The sequence below is a fragment of the Oncorhynchus tshawytscha genome, linkage group LG05 (assembly GCF_018296145.1).
Source record: "Oncorhynchus tshawytscha isolate Ot180627B linkage group LG05, Otsh_v2.0, whole genome shotgun sequence".
In the NCBI taxonomy this organism is placed as follows: domain Eukaryota; kingdom Metazoa; phylum Chordata; class Actinopteri; order Salmoniformes; family Salmonidae; genus Oncorhynchus; species Oncorhynchus tshawytscha.
In genome coordinates, this window is record NC_056433.1 from 65,377,699 (window position 1) to 65,392,403 (window position 14,705).

Consider the following 14,705-nt stretch of genomic DNA (forward strand, 5'->3'; position numbering starts at 1 on the left):
AGCTATAGAGTTAACCACAGACAGATATACAGACAGCTATAGAGTTGACCATAGACAGATATACAGACAGCTATAGAGTTGACCATACACAGCTATAGAGTTGACCACAGACAGATATACAGACAGCTATAGAGTTGACCATAGACAGCTATACAGACAGCTATAGTTGAACACAGACAGCTATAGAGTTGACAATAGACAGCTATACAGACAACTATAGAGTTGACCACAGACAACTATAGAGTTGACCCTAGACAGCTATACAGACAACTATAGAGTTGACCACAGACAGCTATACAGACAGCTATAGAGTTGACCATAGACAGCTATAGAGTTGACGACAGACAGCTATAGATTTGACCATAGACAGCTATACAGACAGCCATAGAGTTGACCATAGACAGCTATACAGAAAGCTATAGAGTTGACGACAGACAACTATAGAGTTGACCATAGACAGCTATGCAGACAACTATAGAGTTGACCATAGACAGTTATACAGACAGCTATAGAGTTGACCATAGACAGCTATAGAGTTGACCACAGACAGCTATAGAGTTGACCATAGACATCTATACAGACAACTATAGAGTTGACCACAGACAGCTATAGAGTTGACCAGACAGCTACAGAGTTGACCATAGACAGCTATAGAGTTGACCATAGACAGCTATAGAGTTGATCATAGACAGCTATAGAGTTGACAATAGACAGCTATAGAGTTGACCATAGACAGCTATAGAGTTGACCACAGACAGCTATAGAGTTAACCACAGACAGATATACAGACAGCTATAGAGTTGACCATAGACAGATATACAGACAGCTATAGAGTTGACCATACACAGCTATAGAGTTGACCACAGACAGATATACAGACAGCTATAGAGTTGACCATAGACAGCTATACAGACAGCTATAGTTGAACACAGACAGCTATAGAGTTGACAATAGACAGCTATACAGACAACTATAGAGTTGACCACAGACAACTATAGAGTTGACCCTAGACAGCTATACAGACAGCTATAGAGTTGACCACAGACATCTATAGGTGACCACAGACTGCTATAGAGTTGACCACAGACAGCTATAGAGTTGACGACAGACAGCTATAGATTTGACCATAGACAGCTATACAGACAGCTATAGAGTTGACCATAGACAGCTATACAGACAGCTATAGAGTTGACCACAGATAGCTCTACAGACAGCTATAGAGTTGACCACAGACATCTTAGGTAACCACAGACTGCTACAGAGTTCACCACAGACAGCTATAGAGTTGACCATAGACAGCTATAGAGTTGACCATAGACAACTATACAGACAACTATAGAGTTGACCACAGACAGCTATACAGACAGCCATAGAGTTGACAATAGACAGCTATACAGACAACTATAGAGTTGACCACAGACAACTATAGAGTTGACCCTAGACAGCTATACAGACAACTATAGAGTTGACCACAGACAGCTATACAGACAGCTATAGAGTTGACCATAGACAGCTATAGAGTTGACGACAGACAGCTATAGATTTGACCATAGACAGCTATACAGACAGCCATAGAGTTGACCGTAGACAGCTATACAGAAAGCTATAGAGTTGACGACAGACAACTATAGAGTTGACCATAGACAGCTATACAGACAACTATAGAGTTGACCATAGACAGTTATACAGACAGCTATAGAGTTGACCATAGACAGCTATAGAGTTGACCACAGACAGCTATAGAGTTGACCATAGACATCTATACAGACAACTATAGAGTTGACCACAGACAGCTATAGAGTTGACCATAGACAGCTACAGAGTTGACCATAGACAGCTATAGAGTTGACCATAGACAGCTATAGAGTTGATCATAGACAGCTATAGAGTTGACAATAGACAGCTATAGAGTTGACCATAGACAGCTATAGAGTTGACCACAGACAGCTATAGAGTTAACCACAGACAGATATACAGACAGCTATAGAGTTGACCATAGACAGATATACAGACAGCTATAGAGTTGACCATACACAGCTATAGAGTTGACCACAGACAGATATACAGACAGCTATAGAGTTGACCATAGACAGCTATACAGACAGCTATAGTTGAACACAGACAGCTATAGAGTTTGACCTATACAGACAACTATAGAGTTGACCACAGACAACTATAGAGTTGACCCTAGACAGCTATACAGACAGCTATAGAGTTGACCACAGACATCTATAGGTGACCACAGACTGCTATAGAGTTGACCACAGACAGCTATAGAGTTGACGACAGACAGCTATAGATTTGACCATAGACAGCTATACAGACAGCTATAGAGTTGACCACAGACAACTATAGAGTTGACCACAGATAGCCCCATAGACAGCTATAGAGTTGACCACAGACAGCTGTACAGACAGCTATAGAGTTAACCACAGACAGATATACAGACAGCTATAGAGTTGACCATAGACAGATATACAGACAGCTATAGAGTTGACCATACACAGCTATAGAGTTGACCACAGACAGATATACAGACAGCTATAGAGTTGACCATAGACAGCTATACAGACAGCTATAGTTGAACACAGACAGCTATAGAGTTGACAATAGACAGCTATACAGACAACTATAGAGTTGACCACAGACAACTATAGAGTTGACCCTAGACAGCTATACAGACAGCTATAGAGTTGACCACAGACATCTATAGGTGACCACAGACTGCTATAGAGTTGACCACAGACAGCTATAGAGTTGACGACAGACAGCTATAGATTTGACCATAGACAGCTATACAGACAGCTATAGAGTTGACCATAGACAGCTATACAGACAGCTATAGAGTTGACCACAGATAGCTCTACAGACAGCTATAGAGTTGACCACAGACATCTTAGGTAACCACAGACTGACAGAGTTCACCACAGACAGCTATAGAGTTGACCATAGACAGCTATAGAGTTGACTATAGACAACTATACAGACAACTATAGAGTTGACCACAGACAGCTATACAGACAGCCATAGAGTTGACAATAGACAGCTATACAGACAACTATAGAGTTGACCACAGACAACTATAGAGTTGACCCTAGACAGCTATACAGACAACTATAGAGTTGACCACAGACAGCTATACAGACAGCTATAGAGTTGACCATAGACAGCTATAGAGTTGACGACAGACAGCTATAGATTTGACCATAGACAGCTATACAGACAGCCATAGAGTTGACCGTAGACAGCTATACAGAAAGCTATAGAGTTGACGACAGACAACTATAGAGTTGACCATAGACAGCTATACAGACAACTATAGAGTTGACCATAGACAGTTATACAGACAGCTATAGAGTTGACCATAGACAGCTATAGAGTTGACCACAGACAGCTATAGAGTTGACCATAGACAGCTATACAGACAACTATAGAGTTGACCACAGACAGCTATAGAGTTGACCATAGACAGCTACAGAGTTGACCATAGACAGCTATAGAGTTGACCATAGACAGCTATAGAGTTGACCATAGACAGCTATAGAGTTGACCATAGACAGCTATAGAGTTGACCATAGACAGCTATAGAGTTGACCACAGACAGCTATAGAGTTGACCATAGACAGCTATAGAGTTGACCACAGACAGCTATAGAGTTGACCATAGACAGCTATAGAGTTGACCACAGACAGCTATAGAGTTGACCATAGACAGCTATACAGACAGCTATAGAGTTGACCACAGACAGCTATAGAGTTTAGACAGACGGCTATAGAGTTGACCACAGAGACCAGACTATAGAGTTGACCATAGACAGCTATAGAGTTGACCACAGACAGCTATAGAGTTGACTATAGACAACTATACAGACAACTATAGAGTTGAGACCTATACAGACAGCCATAGAGTTGACAATAGACAGCTATACAGACAGCTATAGAGTTGACCACAGACAACTATAGAGTTGACCCTAGACAGCTATACAGACAACTATAGAGTTGACCACAGACAGCTATACAGACAGCTATAGAGTTGACCATAGACAGCTATAGAGTTGACGACAGACAGCTATAGATTTGACCATAGACAGCTATACAGACAGCCATAGAGTTGACCGTAGACAGCTATACAGAAAGCTATAGAGTTGACGACAGACAACTATAGAGTTGACCATAGACAGCTATACAGACAACTATAGAGTTGACCATAGACAGTTATACAGACAGCTATAGAGTTGACCATAGACAGCTATAGAGTTGACCACAGACAGCTATAGAGTTGACCATAGACATCTATACAGACAACTATAGAGTTGACCACAGACAGCTATAGAGTTGACCATAGACAGCTACAGAGTTGACCATAGACAGCTATAGAGTTGACCATAGACAGCTATAGAGTTGATCATAGACAGCTATAGAGTTGACAATAGACAGCTATAGAGTTGACCATAGACAGCTATAGAGTTGACCACAGACAGCTATAGAGTTGACCATAGACAGCTATAGAGTTGACCATAGACAGCTATAGAGTTGACCATAGACAGCTATAGAGTTGACCACAGACAGCTATAGAGTTGACCATAGACAGCTATACAGACAGCTATAGAGTTGACCACAGACAGCTATAGAGTTGAGCACAGACGGCTATAGAGTTGACCACAGACAGCTATAGAGTTGACCACAGACAGCTATAGAGTTGACCATAGACAGCTATACAGACAGCTATAGACTTAACCACAGACAGCTATAGAGTTGACCATACACAGCTATAGAGTTGACCACAGACAGCTATAGAGTTGACCACAGACAGCTAAAGAGTTCAGCACAGACAGCCATAGAGTTGACCATAGACAGCTATACAGACAGCTATAGAGTTGACCACAGACAGCTATAGAGTTGACCACAGACAGCTATAGAGTTGACCATAGACAGCTATACAGACAGCTATAGACTTAACCACAGACAGCTATAGAGTTGACCATACACAGCTATAGAGTTGACCACAGACAGCTATAGAGTTGACCATAGACAGCTATACAGACAGCTATAGAGTTGACCACAGACAGCTATAGAGTTGACCACAGACAGCTAAAGAGTTCAGCACAGACAGCCATAGAGTTGACCATAGACAGCTATACAGACAGCTATAGAGTTGACCACAGACAGCTATAGAGTTGACAATAGACAGCTATAGAGTTGACCACAGACAGCTATAGTGTTGACCACAGACAGCTATAGAGTTGACCATAGACAGCTATAGAGTTGACCACAGACAGCTATACAGACAGCTATAGAGTTGACCACAGACAGCTATAGAGCTGACCACAGACAGCTATAGAGTTGACCACAGACAGCTATAGAGTTGACCATATCCAGCTAAACAGACAACTATAGAGTTGACCACAGACAGCTATACAGACAGCTATAGAGTTGATCATAGACAGCTATACAGACAGCTATAGTTGACCACAGACAGCTATAGAGTTCACCACAGACAGCTATACAGACAACTATAGAGTTGACCACAGACAGCTATACAGACAGCTATAGAGTTGACAATAGACAGCTATACAGACAACTAAAGAGTTGACCACAGACAGCTATAGAGTTCACCACAGACAGCTATAGAATTCACCACAGACAACTATAGAGTTGACCATAGACAGCTATAGAGTTGACGACAGACAGCTATAGATTTGACCATAGACAGCTATACAGACAGCCATAGAGTTGACCAAAGACAGCTATACAGACAGCTATATAGTTGACCACAGACAACTATAGAGTTGACCATAGACCTATACAGACAACTATAGAGTTGACCACAGATAGCTCTACAGACAGCTATAGAGTTGACCACAGACATCTTTGGTAACCACAGACAGCTATAGAGTTGACCACAGACAGCTATAGAGTTGACCACAGACAGCTATAGAGTTGACCACAGACAGCTATAGAGTTGACCACAGACAGCTATAGAGTTGACCATAGACAGCTATACAGACAGCTATATAGTTGACCATAGACAGCTATAGAGTTGACCACAGACAACTATAGAGTTGACCACAGATAGCTCTACAGACAGCTATAGAGTTGACCACAGACATCTTAGGTAACCACAGACAGCTATAGAGTTGACCACAGACAGCTATAGAGTTGACCACAGACAGCTATAGAATTGACCACAGACAGCTATAGAGTTGACCATAGACAGCTATACAGACAGCTATATAGTTGACCATAGACAGCTATAGAGTTGACCACAGACAGCTATAGAGTTGACCACAGACAGCTATACAGACAGCTATAGAGTTGAACACAGACAGCTTACTTCGTGATTGATGAAACAATGGCAGTCATTGATGGATCTTGTTGATGATGTATTGATTGTGTGTGATTGACCGATAGGTGCTGTGTGATTGATTGAAGGTTGATTTATTGTTTGTCTGTTTGGCGTTGCAGCCACGGCCCGCTCCAGTGAGAAACAGGCCCTGATGTCAGAGCTGAAGATCATGACTCACCTGGGCCCTCACCTCAACATCGTCAACCTGCTGGGGGCCTGCACCAAGTCAGGTGACTACACACACATGCACACACACACACTTACAGATGCAGTGGTGTAAAGTACCTAAGTGAAAATACTTTAAAGTACTGCTTAAGTCATTTTTTGGGGTACTTTACATTACTATTTTGGGTACTTTACTATTTATATTTTTGACTACTATTACTTTTACTAAGTACTCTTTACATTTTGAATGCTTAGCTGGACTGCAAAATTGTCCAATGTCTACATCCCTGGTCATCCCTACTGACTCTGGCAGACTCACTAAACACAAATGCTTCGTTTGTCAATTATGTCTGAGTGTTGGAGTGTGCTATCAGTCATTTTTATTTATTTAAATGGTGCCATTTGGTTTGCTTAATATAAGGGGTTTGAAATGATTTATACTTTTACTTTTGATACTTAAGTATATTTTAGAAATTACTTTTATTTTACTGAGTCATTTTCTATTAAGGTATCTTTACTTTTACTCAAGTGTAACCATTGGGTACTTTTTCCGCCGCTGCAGATATGCTCACACACACATATGGTTTTGACAGTCAAGAAAGGCAGTTGCCATTACTCTCTGGGCCGTTGGTGGGTGTGGTATTTTAATAGTGTTTTTATGAGTGTAAAGGCTTGCCCTCTTGGCGTAGCTTTTAGCCTTCACGAGCCTCTGATAAGTTAAGCCAGCAGACTGACACTTGTGTCTCTTTCTCTCTCCTCTCTTCCCATGCAGGCCCCACCTACATCATCACTGAGTACTGCTTCTATGGAGACCTGGTCAACTACCTGCACAAGAACAGAGAGAACTTCCTCAGCTTGCACTCAGAGAAGAGCAAGAAAGACCTGGACATCTTTGGCATAAACCCTGCAGATGAGAGCAGCAGGAGGTAAAGAGACATAAAATCAGCTGCAGAAACACGCATGGACGCACACAGGCACGGACGCACACAGGCACAGGCGCGCACACTCACATGCACTAGCACGCACACACACCCCCTATGTCGTGTGTCCCCCTCCTCAGTTCCTGCTCCAACTCTCCCCACTCAGTCATTCTGTCTCATTGACAGCACTCTACTGCAGGCTCTCAGTAACATAACGTAGCCCTACCCCAGTCTTCCACATGGCTGAGGAGGTAATCTGGTGTCTTCCACAAATCAAATCTGTGTCTGAAGTGGTGCTCGGCTTTCAGCCTAATCATGACTGTTGTTTGGTACCTGTTAATGGTCTCTGTCCAGGCGAGCATGGGGGAAACAGTGGGAGAGGCCTGCCTGTTCCTGTCTGCTCTGCTGATCTGTGTTGACAGATGACTTACAATGACCACATCTCAAAATGACCACACCATCAACTGCACCCTTTGTAGGGGGAACCTCAGTATATACATTGGGTGTTCTTTGAGAATGGTGATTCTACCATGGTTGTTGTCTTTCTACCAACCTTCTCCCTCCCTCCTTCCCTGCAGCTATGTGATCCTGTCCTTTGAAAGTGGTAAGGGGGACTACATGGAAATGAAGCAGGCAGACACCACGCAGTACGTGCCCATGCTGGAGATGAGTGATGCCTCCAAGTACTCCGACATCCAGAGGTCTGAATATGACCACCCACCATCACAGAAGGGTGGTGAGTACATAGTCTGACAGTCTCTCTCTCTTTCTCTCTCTCTCTCTCTCTCTCTCTCTCTCTCTCTCTCTCTCTCGGCGCAGGGTTTTAGTTAGCGCTGGTTGGGTTGGTTGAGGGGTCCAGCCTGTAATTATATAGAGAGGGTAATTGTAGCAGTTGTATTTCTCCCTCCCATTAGGAAAAGCCAGGTTACAGCAGCCAGTTCTATATTTACATGCACCTAAACATACAAACACACACTTTATTCACTCACTCATAGACCGACTGAAGCTAAATGTCTGTATATGTGTGTTTTTCTGATCCAGATAATGAGATGGACAACCTGCTGTCAGAAGACGGCAACGAGGGCCTCAGCACCACAGATCTGCTCAGCTTTACCTACCAGGTGGCCAGAGGCATGGAGTTCCTGTCCTCTAAGAACGTGAGTGGGACCAAGGGCTGGGAATGACTGGAGATCAGTGGGACATGATGTTAGGTCAGTGCAGTGGGCTGGGGATAACAGGCCAATGTCATACAATACAATAGCTCTACTGAGACCAAGGTCTCTTTTACAGATGAGCCCTGAATTACAGAAATTACACACATCAAAATCTAAGCAGAAAGAAAAACACAGTCATAAAAAACAAAATGCATTCATCAGTAATAAGGTCCTCAATCAGCTTTGTGAATTGCCCAGAGGCACCAAAACAGGCTGTACATTTCGTCTTGATGTTCTGGTGGAGATCGGGCAATTTCAAGTATTGATTGGGGACTTATTTGTGGAGGAATGTAACTTTTTTCTTTGTCATTTGTGATGTTTTATTTGTGCTTCCCATGACTGTGTTTTTGTATTTTAATGTATATATGTAGGTTGGGTATAATGTGTATATTTATGTTGTGTATATAAAGGGCGCATGTGTAAAAGAGAGCTAGGTCTCAATATGTCTTCCCTATTAAAATATAGGTAAAAAGAAACAAAACAAACGTCCACTTTAACAACATTTATTAGATTTTTACACAAATAAGGTGCAATAAAACTAAAAGCTGATTTACCTAACTCAGGAGAGACCTAGGGAATTTCCAGAATATATCAACAAGAGATACAGAAGTGAGCCTAGGATGCCATAGCCATCTTTTATTGGCCTGACTTTGCAACGAAGGAAGGAAGTGATGGTCACATGATTCCTTTGGCTTAGCAGAAGCTAGTGTCACTGGCAAGCTTGTTCTGACCTCTCTGTTGGTACACAACAGGGAGTGGGTCGGTTGCCACGTCAACCCTGCCGTCTGTATGTTCCAGTGGTAACCACGGTAATGATGGCAGGCAGGTTGTGGGCTGCTGTTGTGCTTGATGACAGCTGTGAAAGCCAAGAGGTTGGCTAAATCAGGGGTTGTGTGATAAGCGGCCCTGTGAAGGCTGAGCTCACTGCTCAGGAGACAGGCCAGGTCTTTATATAGAACACCCAGTAGGCTGGAATTACACTGGGTACAAAGAAGCTATAAGCTCCTCATACAGCCTCCTAGTTATTATCCCTGAATATCCCCTGGCCAGGAGTGGTCAGTCAAGGCTGTCTCTTAGGCTGGCCTGTTGATATAAAGCCACCCTGTAAAACATGAGGAGGAAAGAATGAATAAATGGAAAGGGAGAACATACAAATAGTTTCTTTGAATTGAGATTAAATAAATTCTCTGTGTGTCTGTTTTGCTGTACAGTGTGTGCATCGGGACCTGGCTGCTAGGAACGTCCTGCTCTCTCAGGGGAAGATAGTGAAGATCTGTGACTTTGGCCTGGCCAGAGACATCATGCATGACAACAACTATGTCTCCAAAGGCAGCGTTAGTATTTCTCTATGACCATACTGGCTGTTTGTGTCCCCTGAGCATAGACATGTATCCTGCTTGTTCATGTTAGCACTCCATTATGTTCCACTATTGTAGTGTCCGTTATATGAGTGCTGTGTGTTTGATCCATCTGCTGTGTGTGTTGACCATAGACCTTCCTGCCAGTGAAGTGGATGGCTCCTGAGAGTATCTTTGACAACATGTACACCACCCTCAGTGATGTCTGGTCCTACGGCATCCTCCTCTGGGAGATTTTCTCTCTAGGTGAGGCTAAGCTGACCCCAAATCTGTGACAAAGACACATCTTGAGAAGCATGTTAAGGAGACATCTGACTCCAGATCCGTGTGTAGATACAGTGTTGACAGTGTTACTGCTGTTTGCTGGTGTACTGATGGCAGTGTGTTTGTGTTAAAGGTGGCACCCCATACCCAGGGATGGTAGTGGACTCCAGCTTCTACAACAAGATCAAGAGTGGCTACAGGATGGCCAAACCTGAGCACGCCCCCGCTGATGTGTATGTACATATATTTTTTTATATAATTATACATTGTGTTGTGTACATTATGTTGAAACACTTTTTATGACAAAACAATTTTTAAAACACTGGATCAGATAACATTGTCCCATATGTCATGCAAATACTATGGAACGCTACTACTGCTGTGAATGCACAGTACTAAACTGTGATATACAATACAATTATATGACTGTTATACCATGGCATTTCACTCCCTGTATTGTTTGTCCCGTTCTCTCTGTTTAACTAGGGTGTTTTCCTCCCTCCAGGTATGAGATGATGATAAAGTGTTGGAACAGTGAGCCTGAGAAGAGGCCTTCCTTCCTCAGCCTGAGTGAGAGTGTGGCTTCACTGCTGCCCTCCGGCTACAAGAGGGTGAGCGTTTCTTCAGTATGAGCTCTGACCTTACAATCTCTCCCAGGGTTCCTCACCCCTGCTTTCTAATGTCCCTCTCTCTTTAATTCCTGACCCTGACCTCCAACGTTTGGACCTACTCCTCCCTCTTAATGTTTCTTGTCCTTTCTAATCAGTTTCATCCCCCTTTTACCTTACCTGACCTATCCTATTTTTACACAGAAAGGGAGTAAGTGCTTCAACAATACTCTTTCTCCATACTTTTCTCACACTTTTCCTAGCCAGTGCGCTCCCCCTAGCCTTGGGGCTTGTTATAGTTCTACAGTACTAACAAAGTGAAGTTCATCTAAAACCAGGCTCACAAACTCCAACCACTTCCCCCAACGCTGCCATTGTAGTGTGTTTCTGTGGGCTCTGCCAGTTGAGGCTGTTTATGTGGGCGCTGAGTACTGTGCATTTCCGTTGTATTAAAGCCCAGCTCTGGCGATGATTAGAGTGCTAATGCTCCAGCTGGCGGTCAGTGACCAGCCCCAACTACAGTACTGACGCAGTCAGCAGCAGCAGCCCCAGGTCTCTCCTCCACCTCCCCTCCCCTTCACTGGCTAGGCTAACTATAATGAGCCTATTAAACAGCACGACACACATGGCACATCAAACCTCCTCCTCCCTCACTATTCTGTTTTGCTGGTCCAGGAGAGTGGAGGAGTTAGCTCCTGTTTTAGCACCTCAGGCTGGGGTTGGGTTGGCTGGGCTAGGGTGGGGTGGGACGGGAGATCACCACCAGGCTGACTGATTGAGAACACACACCACTGACAGCTGGTTTAACTGGTTCAACTGATAAATCTGTTTTAGGATTTGATTTATGAGTTGAAGTGATTTATGTTTTGTGATTATGAAGGGGATGCTACTGTTTTGGAGGTACTGTATGGGAGGTACCAGAGCAGTAAATAACTATTGAGTACTCCAGGCCAAACATGTTTTATTTACACTCTTGTTTTTTTTAAACGGTTAGACATATAGCTAAGTTTTCTGCATGGTACTGTAGACATGATTCAATGCTCCTCGATACTGTAGGTTAATGTTCATTGGGCTTTCTCTCTGTTGTGCAGTGCTTCGAGAGGGCAAGCCATGAGTTCCTGAAGAGCGACCATCCAGCAGTGACCAGGGTCCAGGTGGAGAGTGATGACACCTACATTGGGATCACCTATAAGAGTCAGGACAAGTTGAAGGACAGGGAGAGTGGCTTCGACGAGCAGCGCCTCAGCTCTGACAGCGGTTACATTATCCCCCTCCCCGACCTGGACCCTCTGTCTGATGATGAGTACGTCAAGAGGAACCGCCACAGGTAGGCTACCACCTTAATCTCAGACATGTGTATCTTCAATCTCAGATTCTTATATGTGGTATAGGTTGATAACACCGTTTTACAACCTAACGTGCTAGTTCTGTTTACCAAATGCAAACATCCAGCAAACAAGATAGATATCCTTTATATTTATTTAATGGTCTCCTCCTGTTTACTATACCCTATCACTCACTTAACTGTTTAGTAACACTGACCTGTTCCTCTCTGTCCTGTGAAGCTCTCAGACATCTGAAGAGAGTGCCATAGAGACAGGCTCCAGCTTCACGCTGGCCAAGAGAGAAGGAGAGACCCTGGAGGACATCAGCTTGTTGGATGAGATGTGTTTGGACTCAGAGCTGGTGGAAGACAGTTTCCTGTGAAAGGCCTGGAGAAGCCAAAAGCCTGCTAAAGAGAGGGAGAGAGGGGGGAGAAACACACCTGAACACAGACTCTCAGACCACCCAAAGACCCCTCCTCGCAACCCCCTATCTCGAACCCTCCTCATCCTCCGCCCATACACCTCCATTCCTCTCAGGAGGACAGAGCAAAACCACTTCACTGCTTGGACGAGTCTGTGGCCAGATCATGGTACGCCTGCCGTTTTCCTCATCAGACTGACAGCACCCCTTGTGGGGCTGGAGGGACGAGCAGCATGGATGGATGCAACACTAATGACTCATCACTACCATGTGGTTACAGAGTCTCTATGGAACGGTAGTGTTGGATGGGAATAAGAGCACATGAGGAGAACATGGAGGAAGATTTTTATATAAACGTATAAAACCTTATTGTAATGGGCATTCCCAACAGCATCATAAGCAAGGATGGATGGAGGGATCAGAATGCATCAGGCGTGAAAGTCAAAGACCCAGAATGACGGGCAGTTTATCTCAGCCATGCAGAACCACTACAGACAGACCCACTATTTAAACCACATCACACCAGTGCCAGCAAACAGACCAGTATGAGGCCAGCTACACAACAGACGGCTTTACTTCACAACCCACCTACCTGCAGAATATGTACCACAGTATATCTGATGCTGGCACAATCAGTAGCAATACACTGTTACATGTTTTTGTACTTGCCCATATGGCATATGTTGTCAATAGCAGTATAGCAGTACATTTTTTTTTGCCTGGTTGAATAACCAGGCAAGCAAGTCATATATATATATATATATATATATATATATATATAACTGACTTGCCTGGTCAGTTAAAAATAACAAATTCTTATTTACAATGATGGCCTAATCCGGCCAAACCCGTTTGGGACTCCCAATCACGGCCGAATGTGATTCAGCCTGGATTCAAACCAGGGACTGTAGGGACGCCTCTTACACTGAGATGCAGTGCCTTAGACTGCTGCTCCACTCGGGAGCCTAAGTGTGTGTGTATATATATACATACACTGGGGGAAAACATTTCTTTTTCAAGGATTTCACTGAATTACAGTTTATATAAGAAAATCTGTCAATTTCAATGAGTTGATTAGGCTCTAATCTATGGATTTCACGTGGGTGGGCCTTGGAGGGCATAGGCCCACCCACTTGGCAGCTTGGCCCACCCACTGGGGAGCCAGGCCCAATCAATCAGAACTTTTTCCCCACAAAAGGGCTTTATTACAGAAATAAATACTCCCCCCTCTCTCAGTGGAAACCCGTTCTCTGGAATGATGAATCACGCTTCACCATCTGGCAGTCCAACGGGTAAATCTGGGTTTGGTGGATGCCTGGAGAATGCTACCTGCCCCAATGTGTAGTGCCAACTATAAAGTTGGATGAGGAATAATGATCTGGGGCTGTTTTTCATGGTTCGGTAAGAGTTCCCTTCACTGGAACTAAGAGCTTAGCCCGCTACAGCATACAATGACATTCTAGACAATTCTGTGCTTCCAACTTTGTGGCAAAGGTTTGGGGAAGGTCCTTCCCTGTTTCAGCATGACAACACCCCATGCACAAAGCGAGGTCCATACAGAAATGGTTTGTTGAGATCGGTGTGGAAATACTTGAGTGGCCTGCACAGAGCTCTGACCTCAATCCAATCCACAGACATGTGACTAACAGAAATGGAATAATGGGTCCCTGAACAAAGGGAGGGTCAAAATCAAAAGTAACAGTCAGTATCTGGTGTGGCCACCAGCTGCATTAAGTACTGCAGTGCATCTCCTCCTCATGGACTGCACCAGATTTGCCAGTTCTTGCTGTGAGATGTTACCCCACTCTTCCACCAAGGCACCTACAAGTTCCCAGACATTTCTGGGGGGAATGGCCCTAGCCCTCACCCTCCGATCCAACATGTCCCAGACATGCGCAATTGGATTGAGAACCGGGCTCTTTGCTGGCCATGGCAGAACACTGACATTCCTGTCTTGCAGGAAATCACGCTCAGAACGAGCAGTATGGCTGGTGGCATTGTCATGCCGGAGGGTCATGTCAGAATGAGCCTGCAGGAAGGGTACCACATGAGGGAGGAGGATTTCTTCCCTGTAACTCACAGCGT

General features: G+C 44.0%; 1 protein-coding gene across 3 annotated transcripts in view; it reads left to right on the forward strand.

Annotated features, from left to right (window-relative positions):
• The window catches only part of LOC112251129 (platelet-derived growth factor receptor alpha-like), a 63,589-nt gene extending 50,651 nt beyond the window's left edge, over window positions 1-12,938 (forward strand). For all 3 annotated transcript variants that reach the window (XM_024421881.2, XM_024421883.2, XM_024421882.2), the window contains exons 19-28: window positions 6,465-6,575; window positions 7,283-7,436; window positions 8,009-8,166; window positions 8,472-8,587; window positions 9,856-9,978; window positions 10,137-10,248; window positions 10,400-10,499; window positions 10,772-10,877; window positions 11,966-12,201; window positions 12,440-12,938. In XM_024421881.2, coding sequence (XP_024277649.2) covers window positions 6,465-6,575; window positions 7,283-7,436; window positions 8,009-8,166; window positions 8,472-8,587; window positions 9,856-9,978; window positions 10,137-10,248; window positions 10,400-10,499; window positions 10,772-10,877; window positions 11,966-12,201; window positions 12,440-12,581 — 1,358 coding nt within the window. In that variant the 3' untranslated portion in view covers window positions 12,582-12,938. The remainder of the gene's footprint in view (window positions 1-6,464; window positions 6,576-7,282; window positions 7,437-8,008; window positions 8,167-8,471; window positions 8,588-9,855; window positions 9,979-10,136; window positions 10,249-10,399; window positions 10,500-10,771; window positions 10,878-11,965; window positions 12,202-12,439) is intronic.
• The last annotated feature ends 1,767 nt before the right edge of the window (window positions 12,939-14,705 follow it).